Genomic DNA, 22,810 nt, shown 5'->3' with positions numbered 1-22,810 from the left:
TGCGTTGTCACAGAAAAAAAACATTCATTTGAAACAAGACAATAACAACGAAAGAAATATAGAAGACGGCCGTTTTATTTCCTGCTGTGCAATGCGCGTGTAGGGGCCAGCTGCGTGTTGCGTAGCATTAGTCTGTTGAGCCTTCGTAAGAGCACCTCAAGAATACTTTGGGGAAGCCTACGCATTTCGAATACTTACTGAGCTCTGAGCACTGAACCTCGCAAATTAGCTATACTCGGGAACAAGGTAAGAACGGCAACGAAAGTTGCCGCTGTGCCTCATCCCCGAAGCCGGATGTTAATCCACGGGGCGCAAGTTAATGCGTTACTGGGAATATTTCGAACATGGCACGAGCCGTTTCCGTGATTTTTTTAAATTTAATCTGCTTATAAAATACTGCAGCGACTACAAACAAACTACGTGAGAAAGAGCAGACGATATCAAGCATTCAAAACAATTTTCTTTCACGCACGCGCGCGTTGACATCCGGCTCCGTCGTTTCGGCAGAGTGATACCGTACACGACACGATCATCTGACCGATCGTCTGAAGAAAGCTGTCATGGAGGAAAGAATTCTTTCCTCCATGAAAGTTGTTCTTTCTCTCCTCGTGTGTTGCGAGCTTGTGCGGTATACAGGTTGAAATTATTCAGAGGTGTCAGAAGCTGGCAAAGTAACTGAATTACTGGAAATACGCTTTTTATTGCACTAAAGCACAGGCACTGCTGCCCCTCACAAGCGGAGTGTAGCAGACGACAGCGGCGTGAGTCCCTAAGCTGACGTCAGAGCCAGGGGCGCCACTCAAATCCCTCACCGCCAATAAGGTGCCTGGATGTTTGGATGTTTTTTGTCACCCCCGGGGGCGAGGAGGAACATCCAGGCACCCTAGCGTCCCGGACCGAGGGCGCATTCTCGCCGGCCGGCTGTCCTGACACCAGCACCTTGGCTCAAAACAAAGAAGTTTATTCACCATCATCAAGCGTCTTCGCCACCGCTTATGTGCATTTTGTAACGAATTAGAGACAACAGAACATTTTTGCCTTTCCTGCCGACGTTACTCCGCTATACGAAAAAGATACTTGGAAAACAGGTTTAATCAATTGGCGCACCCACTGTCCGTTCCTCTAATCTTATAATTAGGGGCGAAGGCGCTAGGTTTTAGCCGCGGAGATCTTCGCTGTGCCGTACGACTTATTCATTTCGGGATCTGGCCGTCTCCCTTGCTGCACCCAGATGGCCGTGCATGGCGCCCCGAAAAAAGAAATGCCGACGGCTATGACCACTGCCTTCCCGCTCACTTCCTCTCATTCGCCCCCTTCTCTTCTTGTTTTATTTCGTTACATACTTTCTATGGGTTTTTTTCTTCTCTTCTTTACTTTTTGTAAGTTTCGATTTTATATTTGTTTTAACACTTTCTGGTGCTATATCTCATAATCGGGCAGTTTATATTTTTTTCTGTTTATTATTCCCCCCTAACCACCTAGTATTCGTTAAACGTATTTATGTCGTTAATTCCCGAGCATATAGTTTCTCTTGTTGAGCGCCCCTTTCCTGGCCAATCCTCTTGAGTGGCTATGACCCGTATCTTCTGGCACCACCATCACCAGTGCATCATATCGGTCCAGTGTTTTGTGCGCTCGGCTCGACGTTCAGTAGCGGGTGTCATCAACGTGAAGCTCAGCGACAGCCTTCGTACGTGCGGGCAGCGACCGGTACGACGCCTTTGGCAATGTTCGGTCCAGTTTCAGACGAACTCTCTCGTGACCCTTGAACCCCGAAATAAAATCCTGCCTACGACCCTGTCGAAAAGTATTGGGTCACTGGGAAATACACGTGCAGAGTATGCGGCCAGTCAATAGTTATTACGCGGGCCCTAAAAGGCTCGGCTGAATCAAGGATGGAACTTTGGGTCTACCATGACTCGGTCAAAAACTTTGAGGCGAGAGCAGCCATCTGCGAGTTTTCTGAAAGGAGCGGGAAAAAATCTTAGTTCGCACGTGCTCACTGCGGTTCAATTTGTTGATCGGGAAGAGTTTTCGACAAATCCGCCCTGCACAAGCAGTACAAAAACGACCTACAAATCGCGTGTACGTAGACGCAGCTGAATACAGACACCATGAGGCCTTCACCACGATCGCCGTTTGCGGTGAAGGCGAACGGCGATTGCGGTGAAATGCACCCCAACACCGCCACCCTGCATTCTATCACAGTCCGGACGCCCACCCCAGAACCGGCGGAAGAGGCGGCCATAGCGCTGGCCCTTTCACTCAATCCTACCCCCCACCAATCATTACAGGTCTTTAAACTACTTTCCGAAATTTCGCCGCTGGACGCATATCCCCAACGGCGCTAGAAATTTGGCGCAGGAACCCCCCGAAATCCCTCGTACAACCGATATGGGTCCCCGCACATTCCGGGCTCGAGGGAATCGAGGCCACCAATGACGTAGCCCGAGGACTTACTACCCGAGCTAAAAAAAAAAAAAAGTCGAGGTGGTGTTGGCTGGGCCGAGCGCATACCCCTATCACGGAGCCCATTCAGCGCGGGACCGGTTACCACGACCTTCTACCCACTGCATCACTCTCAGGAAGATAAATCCCTCACATTAGAGCAAAGTCACGTCTGGTGCCAACTCCAGACGGGCCTCTTCCCCAATCCGACTTATAATGACCCACACCCAACCTCGGCATCTCCCTTATGTGGTGCCCATGCCAATCTAACCCAGATCATCCGGGCATGTCCCCGAGACATACCCTTTCCCCGATATGCCTTCTGAGGAGAGGTGCCTCGCTTCGCAGCCCCGAACTGGACCTACAGGTCCGCCTGGTCAAGAGGGCGGAAGAGGTCGCCGAAAGGCGCCGGCCTACGGCCACCACGAGATCGCCCACCTAATTCAAGAAGACGCCCTGGAGAGGCGGACCTTCAGCCCCTTGTCCTCCACCGACATCCGAATTTCGATCCTCCTTGACGCATTTCCTCAGCCAATACAGTTTTCTCTCGCTCTTGCTCTCGATCTCCCGTGCACATGCGTCATTCCGAGCCACAGCATCAAAGCCGTTTCATTGAAGCGCCAATCCAATACGCTGCTTACATATACTTCCCAAAGAGCAGCAAAAGCCTGGAAGCAACATTTGCATTAAAATCAGTGCGCGCCGCTCTCAGCATTCAGGTGTCGGCGACTGAGCAGGTCGCCCGGACACCTGAAGATCTGCACGTACCGAGCCTTCTCCAGTCCCTCGGGAGCGACGTCGGGGTTCGCGCCGGCAAGTCATAAGTTTACAACGTCGTTCACTGGTACATGTTTTAAACTGTGTTCCGTACCAGTATGATCAAGCAGTACTTGCACTTATTGTACAGAAGCGAGGTGAAAGTGTTTCATGACCTACCCTGTGAGAATTTATGCGATGCTTTTACTACTTTTTATGGTTAAGTTAAAACCAATCACATGATAACCTGTGAGCATTTATATCCGTACCTTATTTGTAAGTATTAAATTAGGCAAAGAACGGACACTTGGTGCTCAGCGCTACTCGATTGTATTTTAAAATTTACGAATGAGCCAGTTCAGCTCTCCCGGCCACGAAGTGGTTGAGCACAAGTATGCGTTCATACCACGCGGCGCGGCGATATTAGTTAGCGTGGGTATGAGATCCGCAATTCCATTCAGACTTCTGCAACGTAGAACCATCCTATATATAGGTGTTGCAAGGGAGCACGGCCGCTCCGCATCAGAAAGCTTACGCGTCTCCGGGCTCAGTTCCCCGACACTCCATTCGAGAGTGCAGGTTTCTCTCGCACCTTCTGTCTACTGCGTCCATCAAGTGAGAGGGGAGGGCTGCTATGTTCCCTATACACCGAGCACAGTTCCTGTCTACAGCCACTCCGTTCGTATTCATTCCACGGGCGCCCCGGCGCCGCGTTTCGCGTTACAGCCCCGTCTGCGCCGCAGGCACGCTCGTGTCTGCCTGCTTTACGGTCAACCTATTCTGTCTCGTCCTAAGACTCCCTATGTCACTACGCTGTATGTTTGATTAGCCACAATAAGCAGTTTTGCCTCTGAATTCGACTCGTAAACACCCCCAGTACGCTGTTGTGCTAGTATTCGCTGGCGTGGAGTCAAGAAGTGAACGAACGACGACCCCAAGGACGCTACAACTACGTCCACTTCACCTATTCATTATTTACTACGCGCACTAGATGTATAGTGAGCTTTGCCTGGCGCAATTCAAAAACAATGGACATTAGACACTTCTTCAAGCGCCAGCGGATGTACGACGAACTGTCATCAAGTTGTCCTACAGACCCTGTGGTTGCCACATCGGACCAAAGGGAACCAAGCTGTTATCAGACGGAAACTGGTATCGTCGAATCTACCAGAGCGGCTACAACAGTGTGCTCCCACGAAGTAGTAAGCCGGCTACGATGATTGCCCTTCCCCTTGTTCGGGTGCAAACCACGTACGGTGACGGTACTACTATGTTCTACACGGCACTGTGTAAACCGGCGGCCAGCAAGGCCAGCCGGGCGTACGGAAGACGTGTCTAGCCGCAGCGAAGTCAATCCGTAAAGTGAGTTTATTTATGGTTTATTTCTCAGGCACGCAGCTCGCTTCCGGGCGGCACGCCATCTCTCGGGTAGCTGTCTGCATAGTACTACACATCTCCACTCTTCGAACGAAGGTTGTAGGCGAACCTAGAAGCTGCAGACTTCACGCGGAGTCCGCGGCGCGTTTGCGCGTGGGAAGTGCCCGCGGGCATACCGACTCCTGCGCACGTGGTCGGCTGCGGTAGTCGGTTGTACGGTGGTCGGCTGCGGTGTCTTGCACGCTTGGGCCGGATGTATTCACGGGCGGCATTCGGATCAGATGCGTTGGGTTGCTCCTTAGTTCCCCTGCATCGGTAGAAACCCAATACGACAGAGGTGTTTCTGCCTCTCGATTTTTTGGGGCGTTGCATGTGTATGATCCAAACGTCTTGGTTGGTCGGAATTCGTGCAAGGAGTTGGCTAACACCGGGTTGCCAGTCGAAATGGTGTTTCTAAACCTTGTTGAGCTATCTTTTCTTGTCTGGGAGCTCGGCCTTATTTGTCTATGACTATAGGGCTTGAGTTTGCTAGCTATAGGAGCCTGACTCCGAAGGTGTCGCGCGGCCCGTGAGCAATAGGCGCTCTGGAGCGGCGTTGAGCGCATACGGCAGAAGCGTTTCGTATAGGTTCTTTGTGTTTTCATGGACGCCTTAATAATCTTCACGGCCGCTTCTGCCGGTCCATTGCTCTGCGGATACCACGGGCTTGAAGTGACGTCGCGGAAGTCGTACTAATTCCGCTGTAGCAGACGAGATCGTGCACGCGAACTGAGGCCCGTTGTCGGACATAACGGTCTCTCGAGTTCCATGCCTTGCGAACACCAATTTGCAATGCACAATGACAGCATCGGACGACAGGGGTCCGAGGCGCGCGATTTCTCAGTATTAGCCACCAGCGGTTATCGCAACAGGAAAGGTCCATTGGTGTACCTTCTATCCCAAGGTCGACCTGGAAGCTCCGTTAGCATCATGGGGAGCTTTCTGTTCTACTTGCGGCGCAATTGCAAGCCGGAACACCCAGTCCGAAAGCATTTATTTTCCCCCGCGCAGAACGCTGCTGCATGCAAATTCTATAGGCACCCTCCAACATATAATTCTGGATGCGCTCACAATCAAGCCCCACAACCCCTATCCACCCATTCCTGTTCTGAGCTATGGGAGACACATTCGACCAGTTGTCAACTGAAGGACCAGACCGTTCAGGTGACCCGGGCAAAGACTGCTAGGGCACCACACATGCTCCCGGGCTTTCCACCATCGTGCTCATTAAAATGTTCTCTCTATCGAAGTACAGCGCGCCACTGGAACCCGCTACGAATGTTCTGCGGAGTGTGTCCGTATAGGTTTTCATTCTGCTCACGACTGCATCGAGGAGCTGCAAAACATTTTCGGCGGCCACCAGACCACTGAAGAGCAGTCCTCGGGTATTGTGAAGGCAGCAAGTGACACGGCCAATTGCCGAGCCGTGTCGGTACCAGTATCCACCCAGGCAAGCCTTAGATCAGGCACGCAGAGACGACGGGATTCGGTTGCTGGAAGAATACTACCGCGTGGCAATTAATGCGCCGTACCTGGACTATCTCAATGATTTTTGGGGGTCACCGCTTTTCGTAAAACAACATGAAGAGCTAGACTTCTCCAGCTGAAGCGACTAAACTGGGGACCCGTCAGAAGTATCTTGCTGATTTTACCCCGAACTTGTGTTTCCGGCAAGGACGCTATTTATTCCTCGCTGTCGCAAAAGCCGTCGAGAGTTAGCTCTTGCCTTACCAGTTACCACCTGCACTGTGGAATGCTGGTTCAGCGCACTATGGAGTGACGCAATGCGGAACGATAGGATGGGCGGCCTTTGCATGGTGAGTGTGCACCTGGAGCTTGTAATGAAGCACAAGCACGACTTTATCACCCGTGTACTCCAGCAATTAAAAAAAAAAAAAACCAAGACGTCTGCAGCTGCTATTCAAGGAAGCTTAGGCTGACGGCAGTTGCATGTTGGTGAACATTTTGTGTTTTATGGTGGTGACCAGTTCGCGTGAGAAGAACTCACTTTCACCGACACTTGACACTCTAATTCGCAACATATTCTAAAGTTTTTTTTTATATATTTTTGTATTTTTAATACACACTTAATGTTTTGTTCAATAACAAAATGGAGTGTCCCCTTTTTAACCTGGCAGTAACTTGCCGTTTGTAATTTTTTCCCTGAATTTTTAGACCGCAAGTCGTTTATTTTCGGTGACTGCTTTCCCCCTTACACAGGACGCATTGTATGGACATGCCCCGGGCCCTCCCCCTTCCCCGCCACTATTAGTAAAACTTGCACGGGCGCCCTTGGCCACATTGCCATCAACGACTCCAAAATGCATCAAATAGCGATGTTCTTCTTGATTTCCGTATAAGCAAACAAACCAACGGGCATGTGTGGACGAAAAATCATAACTTGGGACTGCAGGCCCCACACATTCCGGAAGTCTTAGAACTAACATAAAAATATTCCCGCCAATACTATTACGGGGCGGCAGGACAGAAGTGATTGATTATAGGGTTTAACGCGCCGACGCAACGCAGGCGATGAGGCGCGCCGTAGTGGAGGGCTCCGGATTAATTTTGACCACCTGGGGATCTTTTACGTGCGCCGAAATATCGTAAACACGGGCGTTTTTGCTTTTCGCCTCCATCAGAGAAGCGGCCGCCGCGGCCGGGAGTCGAACCCGCGACCTTGTGCTCAGCAACGCAAGGGACAGAAGTGACAGGAACCATGGTTAAGAATGATGAGCGACCTATTTGCATTATTTACCAGGCGGCTACCACAGAGACCGCGCAAGTACAACCCAGCCACTTCGTCACCGATGTGTCCTGTGTCATGGCGCTGTGGGGCATTAACGTACGAGGTCCGTGACAATATGAAGTAACGCGTAAATAAAACTAGCGTTTAATTATTATATGAAGGAATTCACTGCATAAAAAGAACCCAAAAACATTTTTCAATCCACGGCCCAGGGACGTGAACTCTTTTTACCCCGCTGCACGCTGCAGTTGGTACCAAAATCGCAATCACCAAAAGCCAGCAAAAAAAAAAAAAAAGGGGGGGGGGGATGGGGGCGGCGGGGAGGGAGGATGTATTGCCACGCCATGGTCTACTGCCCACGCCCGGCCACGAATAAAAAAACAAAAGGGTGCCTCGCGGAGAACAGCGCACAACCAGCCACGGCACGTGCAGAGTAAGAACACGCGCCGGCAGCGGCGCTATGGCGCTCATTTTTTTTTTTTTTTTGAGGCACAAGTTCGCCGGCTAATAAATCTCGTTCGCATCAAAGTTGCACGTTGGGCCATATATGTCCTTGCAATACTCCCGCCAGTGCATTGTTGCATGCCGACTTCCTTTGTTGTCATCATCTTTAGACCTATCATTATCACCATTTCGTGCCACGTTCGAGAGTGCAGTAACAAACGTAGAGAGATGCTCCGATTCTGTACCCAATCTTTTCGTCGCGCAAGTGTGTGTACCGGAGGTGAAAAGATAAGTTGGGTTCACCTTCTCGACTGAGTGAACTGTCGTTTCGGACCCCGCTAAACCAAATTGGAAGACTTCGGCACCGGAACTCCACGGACCCTGCTAAACCAAATTAGAAGACATCGGTACCGGAACTCTATATTTCCGTCTGATGGACCTGCTAACCCCAAGAAGCCCTCCCGTCACGAAGGAGGTACTTGACGCGAAGATTCAGCGTTGGCGGCTAAATAACTTCACGCTGCTACAGGATGGTCTAATGAAGCCCGGCCTGCAACATCATCTGGTCGAACCTGTGGTCACTTGGTGCTCTGAAGCCCACTTTGAACTGATCGTGCCTTAAGAAACTCTTCGACGAAAGGCAGCCCACGCCTCCCGGGCCGACAGCATCTCGGAGCCGGCTCCCAGACATGGATCGACGCGCGAGTTCCGAACCCATGAAATGAACAGCGTGTAAGAGCTCGGGAAGGACGTGATTCAGGAGCGCGGCTGTACTGCCCAGCTGTGATTTCCTCTGAAAATCTGGGCCACCGGCGGAAGAGGAAAGACGCTGACGAGGTGAGCATGACGAATGAGATTCTCCTTCCTCTACCCTGGCGATTTAGAGGGCCCAGAAACCAGAAAAGACACCGAAGACGTGTCCCAGCAAAAAAATTCATGACTGACGCTTTTTTTTTAATGAAAAGAAAGTGGCACTCTTAGTAGGAATTACCAGTTCACTGTACATAACCTGCATGGCTATGTACAGTGTGCTAGGAGGAAGATTACCGAAATTGGGCAATTTCTTTGCGGATGTCATGTTAACGGCAGCCAAAGCTGCAACGCTTTTGAATCCAGTGCCTGCGTACCACGAACAAGGAAGACAGTGGATTAGGGCTTTGTGCCAACATGCAGTCCATGCCTTTATTTAGATCTACCAACCAGCGATAAGTGAGCACAAGTAATTGCAGGATTTCGTGTGCTCACATATAACAAAATTCCACTCGAGCAAACGTCAATTACAGCGAACTATTAAATGAAACGCCGCGATGACTCAGCGGCTAAGGCACTGCACTTCCAAAAAAGTGGTCCCGAGTTCGATACTCTGCCGTAGCAGCCGATCTCGTGAAGGCGTAATTGACCTTTCGCCAGTACAGGCCCTCCTAAAGTCCCAGCTGATGAAGGGACTTTAGGCCCTCCTAGCAGTCACCAGAACGGCACCACCTCATGTAGTGTATCACTCCGCCAAAGCGCCGGACCCGTGACGTCAGTGCGCGCGCGTTTTGAAAGGGGTTTGCTATGAATGCGTGATATCGTCTGCCTTGTCTCACGCAGTTTGTTTGTCGTCACTAGAATCGTTTAAGTCCAAGTTTAAGCCCAAAAAATCACGGGAACGGCTCACGCCATGTTCAAAATATTCCCAGTAACGCCCTACTTGCGCCGCGCGGAGAAACATCCGGCTACGGTGATAAGGCACAGCGGCAACTTCCGGTGCCGTTCTTAAGTTGTCACCGAGTATAACTAAAAACTCCGGCCAGGACGAATCCCCCCCCTCCCCACCCCACACACATACACAGAAAGATCTCGCTATCAAAGGAATAACACGTGCGTGAATCATCTTCCGCGCTCAATCTGTCTCTCCCCAACCCACTCGTTCCTTTCACACATGAAGGTCACTGAAGTAGGTGCACATTCCCGATCTTTAGTGGACAGAAAGCGTTCCTCTTTATTCGTCTTTGTGACTGCCCCAGTAGTAACCGCTCTCCAAGCAGCAAGCTGAGAATGCGGCCATTCGTTTCCATTGCCTGGGGCACGGAGGAGCCCGTGGCACTTACTAAGAATGGCGGACCAGCAGCACGCTACTGGAAAAAGTTCCATTGTAGCACCTTGATTGAAGGAGGGCCATAGGCAGATTAGGAAAAGGTGGGAGGAGGGTGTACGGGTCATTAATGTTTGACTGTTCGGTGTTCATAGGAGATGCACAGATTTCGATTACACTGGTTGTGCAGTCCACTTTAATGGAAAAAAAAACCATACATATTAAGGCCATTCCATTCTGCAAATGTGGATGACGAGCGGAGCTGTGGTCCAGATCAGTGTGGCATTGCAAGCCAGATGTCTCACGCAAAATATGTCAACCACTCCCTTTTTGGTCGCGACAATCCACATTGAAATCGCTGACTACGACCACAAGAAAAATGTCATTGCGACTAATGTTCGGTCCAAGGACACCCAAGTGCTTTTTAAAAGATTTAAACGTGAAAGCGTGAAATGTCTAATAGAACACCTCAGACGCACTGCTTCCACCTCACGCTCTCGAAGGGCTTCGTCCCCTCGCCACTTGGCACAATTAGCTTCGCAATCCACTACGGCCTTACACTTTCGAATAGCTTCTATCCGTCTCCTATGCATTACGCCACTGCTCGTTTTCTTTCGCTACTGCCGAGTGAAAGCACATGCTATGACACATCGTGCTTCAAAGGCAAGTGAAGCCTTGGAAGTGTTCATGTGAGGACAATGACATGTATGAAAACCTAGCCTAACACAGCTCTGCTTCTGTGGAAACTAGTCGTGGGGCAGGGTTTGAACTCCCCTGGGCAGCGTGTACAGCCAGATTCCCAGTGCAGGCATCCACATGCCCCCATGTCTAGGCCCCCATGTCTAGTCAATGCGAACAGTTGTACCATTAATTGCAAGAGGTGTGTACAGGGACCGGGCGGCCGTTGTATGGCACCACCGTCGCTTCAGCGAACAGCGCCACCCGTGGCAAACCGCTCGTCAGTAGAATGCCGGTGCCATTATTGTGCATGGCTTTCTTTCGTTCTGCTGCGGTGCGGCTTGCAAAGCGTACATAACCACAAGGACTTTTTCAGATCGGTAAATCTTGAGCGTGGATGTGACCTTTACGAGGCATGCCATGTGTGTGATTTACGCCCAAACTTAGTATTTACAAATAGCAGACGACGCTCAATGCGCCTAGCTGGAAGTTAAGCTGAAAGTGAAAGTCCATTCCTTCATGTAGGGTTTTCATGCCTGCATACAGTGTCGTGTATCGAGGAGTATATTGCAGTTAAATGCTCCCACAAAGCCGGTGTGTGCAACCGCTCCAGGAATGCTGCGGCGCTGGCCTTTGGCAGTTAATGATAAAACGGCGTTGACATCGTGCACAAGCGAAAGACAAAGTTGAGGGTGCCTTCTAAGATTTACCTAAAAACAGAAACAGACGACGCTTCCATAACTTCATTGCCTACGGCTGAAACGTGTTTAATTTCACAGAAATGCTCTTACTAGTCATCGGGAATCGCTGATAGAATAAATACCGCATCATAGTAGAACGTTATTGCTTGTCGTGGAGAAGCATTGATTTATAAGAATTGCAATGGTTGCTGGCTAGCTGGTAAATGGTTTTTCAATAACCAATTCCTGCGTGGCTGAAGGACGCAAGACAGGAGAGTGCCCAAAGCCTGTACTCAGCTTCACAACTGAATGCTGCAGTTACAAGCTGCCACCTATGCTTGAAAAATCATGCACTCCTCCATCTAACGACGATGATGGTTTATCGCAAAGCTTTCTCGTATGGGTTTCCTTGGTTGCCTTCTGGAGTTAAACTTTTGACTAGTTGAGCTTTGAATTTGACCAGCACGCAGTTTGGTCTTTTGATCGCAGCGTCTTTGTTTGACCATTTCCCATTCATTTCGCACGAAGAAAGCTTTGCGTTCAACCATCGTAATCATCAGACAAGGGGTTAGGTGATTTTGCTGTTTAATTCTGAACTTCCATGCACCCCTCTCCAAATCTAAACTTTTCCCAGCGTGTCGAAAATGTGTCTGTGCTGGAGGACTCTGATTGATGCACCCATATTCGAGACAACTAATCGCGCGTTTTTGGTGTCTTCACAAGGCATTACACGATTTTTTTAAGGTACTATGTAAAGAATGCTTAAGCATTAAAAAACACCGGCTGACGTTAACATTGCCACATTTTTTAACTATCGGTGCCAGCCTTTATTCCACGCAGGTGGTAAAACGGGAAGGGGAAGAGGAATGGTTTGCGGCTTGGGCCGTTGGGTGGTTGAATAAGCTTGGCTCTTGAAAAAATGACCACCACAAACGTGGGAGTTCCACTTCGGCTTTCAGGCTCCCATGCTGTCAGTGTCGCTCACCAAAACCGAAGGCACAAAGCTCACGGTTTCAGAACGTGTAAACTACCGCAACGTTTCTACGGCTACACGGTAATCCATATCGTACGCAAGTGCCTTTCTCTTCAAAGCACACGTATCGAGGTATCCTAGCGCTAAGGCTGGCGCGGAAACCGTAGTCATTGAAACCAGTGAAGATAATTTACAGTGGTAGAAATGAATACTAATATTCCTAATAGTTTTATTCCTACTCAGATCGCGTGGAGCCATGGGCGCAGAGCGTTGCAAAAAGTGCTCATGTCAATGTAGCCCATTCCCAACCTTAGAAGCATCCAATAAGTTTGCGTAGCCGTTACTGCATTTAAGAAGAAATGAATACTAATAATAGTAGTTTTATTCGTACTCAGAACAGGTGGAGCCAAGCGCAAATCGCTGCAAAAAGTGCTCATGCCATTGCAGCCGATACCCACTTTAGAAGCGTCCGACAAGTTTACGTAATCGTTACTGCATCTAGAACCCAACACATCTGTCTAGACTTCATTTCATCTCACATGTCCGCTCACAACACCACCAAAACATTCAAAGCACCGAAGCAAACACGACAAAAACAACGGAAGGCTGTGTAGTCCAATGCACCGGCTCATTCCACTGACGAGGGGAAAGACGAGTGGTGGCGCCACCCGTCCAGCTGCCCGGTCCCTATGGGTAATCTGGTGGATGAGAGGATATTGGTAGAGAAAGCTTTTTTTGGTTCTTGAATCGTTTCGCAGGAATCTTGAGGACACGAACGCTTGATGGAATAGGTTGAGACGCAGCTAAAGAAGCAGAGGATGAATAGATGGCATATAATGCAGCTTCCAAAGAGGTGCGTGCATTGGCCCAAAACCAGACATTCCAGGTAGGTATGGCAGGTGATGGCAGTGCCAGGCTAGTCAAATGTTACTGACAGACTAGTGATGAGACTAATGGAGCTTTTGTAGGCATCGAGTATGGGGTAACAAATTATGTTTTGGTGCCGGTTTCAAGGAAGAATTGGATTTCACCTTTAGTCGGTCCCATGGTGCTGTGGGTAGGCCTCTCGCCACCCCACTCCTTTCTACTGCCACCACTACTACATAACAAAGTCGGGAGATTGGGTTGGATGCTGCGCATCCGAGTCAGAGTGGGAGTCCTTTTAAAGACAGCTTGCTCCTTGGTATTGGTTAGGATGGTTTGGCCAGGTGGGAGAGGAACACAGTGGTGGAACAGATGATTGGCTACTTGGAGCACTTTCCAGCTTTTGGAGCAGGTTGTTTTGGACCACTTTGTCTTGTAGGGACTACTCAGATTCCTCAACACGCAATAAGACTGCAGAAAAAAAAAAAAAAAATCAGACCATAAAGCACCAGAAGAAGCTTTTAGCTGGTGTTTCCTTAAAATTATTTCAAGCACGAAAACACCTGTTCAAGGCAACACTGTACAAGAAAAACATAGGCCTAATTATCTGCATTATATGTTTAGGACATCTTTTTCTGCAAAGAGTGCAAGTTTGACAAAGGTTCCAAGGGCTTCATTCACAGTAGCTTCGTCCGCTTCAAAAGCATTCATTTATACAATTCTGGCCCCTGCCACTTTGCATCCGTTATGTTCCTGCCATGCCTTATCTTCCGGAGCTCGAAATAGACAAAACTCGCAATTTTGTTTCAAGTCAGTGTGCTGTTGGAAGGACAACCAACAAGCAGGCTCACCATTGGGATTGCTCGTTGACCCTGTGCGGTGGTAGTGAAAGGATTAATTTCAACCACCTGGGGATTTTTAACGTGCGCCGAAATCTCAGCCCACAGGCATTTTCGCTTTCCACCTCCATTAGAAAAGCAGCCACCATGGCCAGAAATCGAACCTGCGTATTTGGGCTTAGCAGCACGACGCCTTAGCCACCGCGGCGAGGCTTACTCGGGCACTTTAGTGGATGCAATTGCCAGCATTGATCAGCACTTCATCAGGGCATGTAACCCCTTTTGGGATTGTCACTGATGGTGATTATACTTAATGGGAACCTGCATCCACATTAAAAATAAAATCACTTTCTTTAAGGTTTGGGAGACGCCAGCCAAAGTTTACTAGCAGTGGTTGTTGGTCTTGACTAGTGTAGCAACCGCATAACGTGACTGTAGACGAGCACACTCTATGAAGTGCATGATTGAGATCACAAGACATCTTACACTGAGTGTATACACCCACAGGTCTGCCTTGCACGCCCGCCTACCAGCAGAAGGTAGGCGATGGGCAACCCATCATTGCCACAACTAGAATGCAGCTAGACTGCTCTGGAGTGACTAAATTTCAAACGAAAGGTACGAAAGTGATAGATAATAAACTGTGCAGATTAGTACTATGAAAGTTAGCATAGCACCCCAAGACTACCTCCATGCCACTGTTTTGCATCTCAAGCATACTTCTGCTACAGACATCAGTTCATGTTGAAAGTAAGCTACCAGATGGCACTGTGCGTGCATAGGAAGTTGGCCTGTGCTATCACCCCAAAACAAACACAAAAAATTGCAATTTTGGATGTTTTACGTGCCGAAGCCATGCCCGGGATAGGTGCGCCATAGCGCAATTTAAACCACGTGCAGATCTTTAACATGCACCAAAATCCCGACACAGGCTTTTTATTTTTGGCGCCACACCAACATGGAGGGGGCAGGGGAGGCTTAACTGTGAAGTTACTGCCACTTGGACTAACAAACAGCAGCAGTTGCACCCACAGCTAAGGATAGCTAGTGTCACCATTAATAGTCCATTTGCTAAAACGAGTGTTACTTATCAAAGTTTTCTATTATCTTGAGTTCGCGTTGAGAGTATAAGCAAGGGGAGAAAAACACGGCAGAGAACACATGCTTTCTTCACCAGTGCAGGCACATTAGGCTACCACCTTTGTTCCTAAAGCAACAAACAGAAAGCTGGGGACATCACCTTGAGGCTGGAATTTTGAGAGGCTTTTATTAGTCACGGGACTGAGCATTTGAAAATTTAATTTGATGCAAGTGCTTTACACAGGTTTTGGTATTTTTTAAAGGATCACCAAGTACACAGGTATGCAATATGGCTTCGATGACTGGCATTTAACAGACGGAAGGTGCTTAGAGATGCACACCATGTGTTCGGGTGCAAGACCGAGCAATACCAGAGGTAGAAAAAACACTGCTGTTATTTCCAGAGCCCCCACCCCCAAGCAAGCAGTTACCCACCCCTTGCAGGCACTTAATCATATCATTCTCAGCAAACAAGATGCCAACAGCTCTGGGTGGGTTTTGGGTTCCCACGAGTAGTGGCCAGGTCCAATCCCTTGACTTCCAAAGTACAGACCATAACAGGTACCTGCACCTGAAAGCTCTACATGCACCAAAACCACACAAACAGCAGGAAGGCACTTTCTTAAGACGTTATTTATTTTTGTCCACTGGCAACGTACGAGAATTCGGAACTGACGTTCTTGCAAACTTTTTTGAGTGCCATTGAGGAGCAGCACACAGCATCAATTTGAGCAAGTGCCCCCGCCCCCCCCGTTGTCCACAACAACATGCAATGGCATAAACTAAAACAAAATAAGAGAACCAAGGGGGACCTACGTAAAAAACCATCATGATCTACAAAAACCGCAATACTCGACCACCCGTATGGTACACCCACGGGAATGCGGGGGGAAACTAAAAAAGTTCGCCGTCCTAAAAGAGTTTGGGGGTGGTGGGATGACACTATGTACATTTTTACATGGCGCTGCAGCGTAGCCCAAGCCTCAACTAAAACTTTTCCTGAAATATGTACAGGTTATTTGTTGCAGCCACTGCCACCACATTCTCCTGGGGATGCCACGCCGTGTGCAGGATCTTGCGGTTGAAGTCCAGGCAGTCAACACTGATCTCCTCTTTCTTCCTCTTGCCGCCCGTACACACCTGCATGGGGCCCAGCAGGGGGCGATCACCACACCGTCCCCACCGCGGGCCGAGTGCGACTCACCTTTCGGGCTTTTAGCACCGTCCGGGGCTTGGCAATCTCCCGGGATGCCTCCAACGTCACGTCGCGCTTCCCCGTCCGATCGAACACCCGGAAGAAGTTATTGTAGGAGCCGGTCATGATGGAGCTGCAGAAGAACGAGACACATGGCAGCTGTGTCGCCACGGGCACACTCGAGGCGACTAACCTGTCGGTGCCGTTCCAGCAGCACTCGAACTTGTCGAAAATGCAGTCGTTCTCGTACAGGCTGCACAGCTTGGTGCGTAGGTACTCGTGCACATTGTAGCACTCCACCGGCTTATTGTCCATGTTCAAGTCCCACACTTTAACAGTTAAATAGTCCCTGGAGATCATGTAGCGGCCGTTGTTGCTAAACTTCACATCCGAGATGCTGGAGATGATCTCCGAAAAGAAGCTGCGGTTGGTCGGGTCCTCGGGTTCCTCGAAAACTGTGGGGGCAGAGGAGGAAAAGGTTGAGCCTCCCCCCCAGCCAGCTGGGCCACCCAGCACACCCCACGGGGCCACTCACGTTTGGCATGCTGGTCGCACAGGGCTGCCGCCCTCATGTCGCACAGCCGGATCGTGCCTTTGCTGCTACTATAGACAAACATGTGACACTGGGAGGGATGGAATTCCGCTGCAGTTATTACTTCCGTCAGCTCTTCCATGTTGGTCGGCTTAATGTCCACAATGTCTGGTAGAAGGCAATTAAGGAAAGCCACGGGCAATGCAAAAGGCTACAATTTATCACACAAGGTGGTCCCAAGACACAAACCGCTCATCACGCTTCGAGTGTAGTGGGCACACCAAAACGTGGCGCTCGCACGCCAGCCACGTAAGGCATGTCACAGCAGTAAAACGCCGCACCATGCGGCCATGAGGTGTCACAGGTTTAGCAGCACCTAGCCACCACTCCCAACACGAAATATGCCCAGATTGGCACTGCACTGCACACAGCCTGAATCTCACACTAAATTTCTCGTACAGCTCCTTCAGCTTTGTCTTTCCCCCGGCAGAGCTGCCGCCTTAGGCTTGAAAGCAAGCCTTCTATTCTGGTGACAAGGCATGATTACACTGTTGGTATAACAATTTCCGTGTGTTCCAACTTGGGACTGAAGTGATTTGTAAACATCGTGGGGATTACAGGTGCAGATTGAAAGCCTCGACTCTTTCCCTAGGCCATGTTTCATCCAATGGTGGATGCACTTCCACAAATTTATTGTACAAAAATCAATCTGAAAGAACTGTTTCCATTTCTGCAGCCTCTTTGCCAATTTCGTATGAGGTTTCCTATTATGTGCAAGATTTTTCTGAATTCACTTGACTGCAATGACTTCACAGCCTGCTGAACTTTCTTCAAAATCAGTCTGCTAGCGGGTCGACCATCGATCATGAACTGAAAACTGATCCCCGACAAGGTGTGGGCCCTGAAGAATGTGGCTCCAATTTGATTGTAGAGCTAATTGATTAAGCTCAGTAAAGTCCACAAAGACAAAATAATTCCATACTAGCAATATGCAATGCTTCACTGATTGCGCTTCGCTGTAGTTGTAAGCTGCACATGCATGGGCAGCTTGTACACTAACAGAAAATCTAACTAAAGCAAATTAATGCACGGTAAAAGTTTTTATTGTAAATCATGAAACCACGGTACGAGAAGCACTTTTCTGTGTTGGGTGGACAAACTAATGGTCTGCAGGACGACCACACAACGCAACCTCTTTTTCTTCCCTCGATGCAGTTGCTGGTGATAATCTAATTCTGGGGTCTAGGGGGAAGCTTTTTACGCAAGCACTAACCAAGAAAGGCTCATCTAAGCAGTTAGGAATCCTGAAATCCAATAAGTAAACAGTGACGTGGAGTAGTTCTCAGCTAAATATGCCGGATATTTATTTCCAAAGCAGCCAGCCCTTTTATGTGGCTTTATGAAAAGAGCTATGCAAAGACCGGATCTCACCATGCAGGTTTAAAATCCTGCACGGGCTACTTTTTTGTAGTTGATTTTTCTTATTTCGGTGATGTTCTCCATTCGCATTTATGATTTCGTGCCGCAACCTTCATTGCTCTACGGGCGATTCGGCAGACTGTGTCAGGGTTCGTACAGGCTTCAAAAGCAAAAATTCAAGGGTTTTCAAGGACTTTCAAGGACCAGAAAACACATTTTCAAGGTCCCCATCTATGTTTTATCTGGAATTATTTATAACTTTTCCAACACAATGCAAAAGCTTTTTATTGCACAATACCTAAGCACATTAGTGCACATCTAGATAGGTGCTAACTGGTTCGTAAATGCTCCCCCAGCTTTATTTTTTTTATTTCATGGGTGGTATTTACAGGTTTTTCTTTTTTCTTTGTGTTTTTCTGAGGCTGTTTGATTTCAAAGCTTAGTTAATGTTGCCTGCATCTCCTGCTTTGTCAGCAAGAGTATCAGCTAAAATTAAATCGAGCAAGTGTTGCTTGAAGGCAGGATGAACTATTTACACGTCCACCATTTGCACGTAAAAGCAAACGTAGATGGAGCGTATGAGGCACAGTGAACATGCAATGAGCAAGCGTCCACAGACTAGATGCAAGATAGAGAACAGAAGCTGGCTTTTACTGGATTGTATCGTGATATGGATTGGATCGACAAGTGCCTGCTCCCAATGTTGCCTTGTAATAATGAAAATCCACCAAACTTGTAATTTCACGCAATAGACTGAAACTTGATTGTTACAATGTTTCTTTACATTTGTTAACACCTAAAATCCATGACAAACACTTTAAATTCTTTTGAAAAGACAGGGCCATTGATTCTCTCCGGAAAAATCAAGGGTTTTCAAGGACCATGTAAAAATTCCAGGACTTTCCAGGCCTTGAAATTGACACTTCTAAATTCAAGGGTTTTCAAGGTTTTCAAGGACCTGTGCGAACCCTGTGTGTGCAGACACTGACACGATGGCGCGTTATTACCACCACTGACATCTGCCAGACTGTCCACACTGGCAGTGTGGACGAACAGCTTGCAAACAATGCCTAGCTGGCCAACTGTTGGCCTGGTGCGAACATGACTCTTCCAACAGGCTAGCCAAGCGAGCTCCAAAGGTATGGGCAAAATGCCTTGAAGTTGAGTGTTGCCGATGACATGGAGGGTGCGCCCTGCCTTGTCATTTACTACTGAATGGCAGGATACTTGTTCACTCTAGCACAGCAGGCTTACCCAGCCCATTTTGCAGCCAACAACATGGCAGACACGTGGCATTCAGATTCAAGCACGCCGTTACAGGAAACTGAAACAAATGTAAACTTAAAAAAAAAAAAAAAAAAAAAGAGAGCCATTCAGGGCCTTTCATCGTGCTATAGTGCCAGTTGTCGTTTAAAGGGGCCATGCACACAAAATAAAGTTCGTTTTATTCGAAAGATTTGAATTTTTATAGTGCCCCCAGCGCTTGTCCAGCAGCAAGTGACGAGTTATTAACTGAGAAATTGAGCAATATAGTTAAAATTTTGATTACCCCATTAAATCGTGTTTCGTCACATCTTCCATGATGTCACAAGTAAGGGTAGGGTCTTCAAGCGAAATTCAAGTGTGTCGTTTGGTCTGCAGCAGACTGCAGAGCCTTGTTTACCTTCATTCCTCCCAGATGGTGCCACCATACTGCTCCGTGCCGCTTTCCGCCTTTGCTTTGTTTTTGACCGTATTTGCATCTGGCTTGTTTTTGTTACGGTAGGTAGTAATCATTTCGTGAAACATGGGGTATGTTCAACAAACAGGGTCACATAAGACAATGTCGCTTACGCCAATTGGCCAGTGTCATGTGAGAAAACACCAAAGCGCTGCACCGCTGTGTGGCTATCAACAGCATAGTGCCGGCAGTACCAACAGCAGTACGCACTGGTACTTCTATGTTTACATGCACTTTCGTAGCTTCCATTGTTTAACCCACCATTATTACCACTATAAAATGAATATGCATTACACTTAAGCGAAAATGGCGCATTCTGCAAGCTTATAAGCCCTACCTAACCACTAGCATTTGCCGGCCTCAGCCAATCGTACGGCCGTGCATATGACGTATGTTATAGTGCAGGAAATGAGATAGTGAGTCAAATGGCCTAATTATGCACCTTATTCGAGCGACGTTTACGTTAGAAGTGGTGGCAGTATGATTCTAACGAAACACTTTCGATTGAACCAAATTTGTGTGTTTTGTCTGCATGGCCCTTTAAAGGCCATCTGCACTCCACATTCTGACCTCATGAAAGCCTCTCATTTTAGTCTGCCTAAAAAGACGGCAAGATACAAAATATGGCAGCTGAAATGCGCATATGCACAGTAAATGACCGTCCACAATTGGCGATTTTGAAACCCTAATTGAGAAGAGTGCAGCCCACAACTGCTGCACGCTCGCAGCAGCTTTAGGGCAAACATGCCCAGCGGAACTTGACCGGTTTCCCTGGTTGGCCGAAGGACCAAGCACCCGGCCGAATACATTGTGAATTCTGCTTCATGGCTGTTTGCGCGATCCACCGGCAGGTGCAGCATCGTCTGTGACGGGGCTTTTTTAAACCTTTCCAACTGATAACGCAGCATTTCATGGGGCTGTCATGTCCCAGTTGATTTGGTGGTATGTATTTACTGCAAGTTCAAAAAAGAATTGAGCCAAGGTGAAATTTGAGTGCAGTGGGCTTTAACTCTTTCGTTACTGCAGGAAACTGACCAATATTTAGGGGTCTAAGAAAACATTTTTTTCTGTGCTAAACATATTGGTTGGGCCATATTGCAGTGACATAAAATGCGATGATTCAACGCACTTTCCAACAACACCAGCTTTAATAATTTTTCCATAAATGATGATAGCAAAAAAAAAAAAGATCAAATTGAAAATTTTTGTCTAGGCATCGAAGAAATTAAAAACCCTTTCGCTATCACAAACCACTACTAGTAGAAAAAATTTAGAACAAACATTTTGTAGGTAAACATTTCAAAACCCGTCCTGGAAAAAAAAATTGATTTGCTAGGAACAATTTGTAAGATCTAGATCCAAGTAGTCCCCACGTGATCTAGAAACCCCTTGTCAATGATTATGGCCAGCACAAGATTCAAGACAAGCAAGTGATGCGAAGCAATACAGTTGAAGTTGAAGACCGAACTCGGTGGTGGATGCTTGATGACGTTTTGATCGTCACTTATCTGTCACAATATTCATTTACAGGTTATCGTAAGCCCTGCTTGCAGGAATAAGGTGCGCTGCGCTAGAATCATGGCCAGCAAGCTTTCACCAAGCAGCTGTCAATCCACTGATAGAGTTCAGCATTGTGAACCTCCTACATTAAAGCGCCACCTAACAATTTCAAGAAGACACAATATCAAGCCTGTTGGAGGCTTTGTCAGAATAGACAGTTCTACTAAGAAGTGACACTAGACCTCCGGAAAAAACCCTCGTACAGAAACGAAACTGACCGGTGAATGTTTTGTTGATTAGTCTTTTTTTTCCATTGCCCTCAAAAAGAATCAAGGAATTTTTTACATTATCTTGGAAACTAAATGCCTTACATTAAGACTAACTGGAGATTTGAAATCAGCTGAAAAAACTGCACAAGCCCATATTTTTATCAAAATTGGCTGTAAAGCAAAAAAAAAAAAAAAAAAAAAGTCCACAAGACAAGTGTGCCCCCTTAACCCTTTCGCTATCACTGAAGTACCGGTACATTTTCGCATTTCCCCTCCGCAGTGTCACTGACGTACCGGTACATTCTCCATTGTGCGTTCAAAATTTCGTGCCCATAGCGCAACGTTGGCAAGCCTGGACTGTTCTCGCCACCTGCTAAATCTATCTACATCTCATATTTTCACTCGCAATCTCTACACAACGGTATATTGAAGAGTAGGGAAGCGATTGCGGTCACTTTTCGTTGTTACAGGGGGAGGGGGCATGGTCGCTCGACGCACTGTACTCTGTCGGGATGATTGACTGTACGAGTGCAAGGGTTGCTGTGCCATCCGCAACAAGTTTCCAGGTTTTTACAGCTAAGCTTTTAGCCTCTCGTTGGTCGGAAAATTTTGTGCCGTTAACAAAAAACCCAGGCAGGACCCAGCAGTTCTCGCCCAAGACGCCGAGCGCATGAGTCAGGATAATCAGGCGTGCAGCATAGAAATCAGTATTCGTGTAAAGAAAAAACCATAACAAGCACAGAAACCGCATGATGGATGATAAGGCGGCGGTAAACAATGGACCCCCCCCCCCCCCTTATGTGTTCTGGTAAAGATTAGGTTTGCAGCTGCTCTCGAAAGGGGAGGGGGGTTCATGTCATTCGAGAGCTAATGCATGCGCGAGGCTAGAGTGGACCCAGCAGTTCTCTCCTAAGGTGCCGAGCGCATGCGTCAGGACCCACGTTCCAGCTGGCTGGAACGTCACTTCAGCTTGGCCATAATGGCTGTGCTCTTCTCAATTTTCTGATTTTTTATGATCACTTGTGCCATGGATACGCGTATTTCAGCTGTCATATTATGTATCTTGCAGTCTTTTTAGACAGACTACAGAAATAATGTTTTCAAGAGGTTGAAATTTTGAGCGCAGTTGGCGTTTAATGGCCTGGCGAACCAGAAACAGCACTTCAAATAC

At 48.0% G+C, this 22,810-nt stretch overlaps 1 protein-coding gene across 4 annotated transcripts in view; it reads right to left on the bottom strand.

The window, feature by feature from the left end:
* Positions 1-15,618: 15,618 nt before the first annotated feature.
* Positions 15,619-22,810, bottom strand: part of Tws (protein phosphatase 2 regulatory subunit tws) — a 45,351-nt gene continuing 38,159 nt past the window's right edge. For all 4 annotated transcript variants that reach the window (XM_077687664.1, XM_077687666.1, XM_077687665.1 and 1 more), the window contains 4 exons: positions 16,735-16,899; positions 16,393-16,654; positions 16,209-16,332; positions 15,619-16,144 (listed from right to left, as the gene is read on the bottom strand). In XM_077687664.1, coding sequence (XP_077543790.1) covers positions 15,992-16,144; positions 16,209-16,332; positions 16,393-16,654; positions 16,735-16,899 — 704 coding nt within the window. In that variant the 3' untranslated portion in view covers positions 15,619-15,991. The remainder of the gene's footprint in view (positions 16,145-16,208; positions 16,333-16,392; positions 16,655-16,734; positions 16,900-22,810) is intronic.

Source organism: Haemaphysalis longicornis, unplaced genomic scaffold (genome assembly GCF_048455015.1).
Source record: "Haemaphysalis longicornis isolate Haplotype H1 unplaced genomic scaffold, Haemaphysalis longicornis Haplotype H1 scaffold_1, whole genome shotgun sequence".
In the NCBI taxonomy this organism is placed as follows: Eukaryota; Metazoa; Arthropoda; class Arachnida; order Ixodida; family Ixodidae; genus Haemaphysalis; species Haemaphysalis longicornis.
Note: the sequence above shows the minus strand (reverse complement) of the source record. Positions and strands in the feature narration are given on the sequence as shown.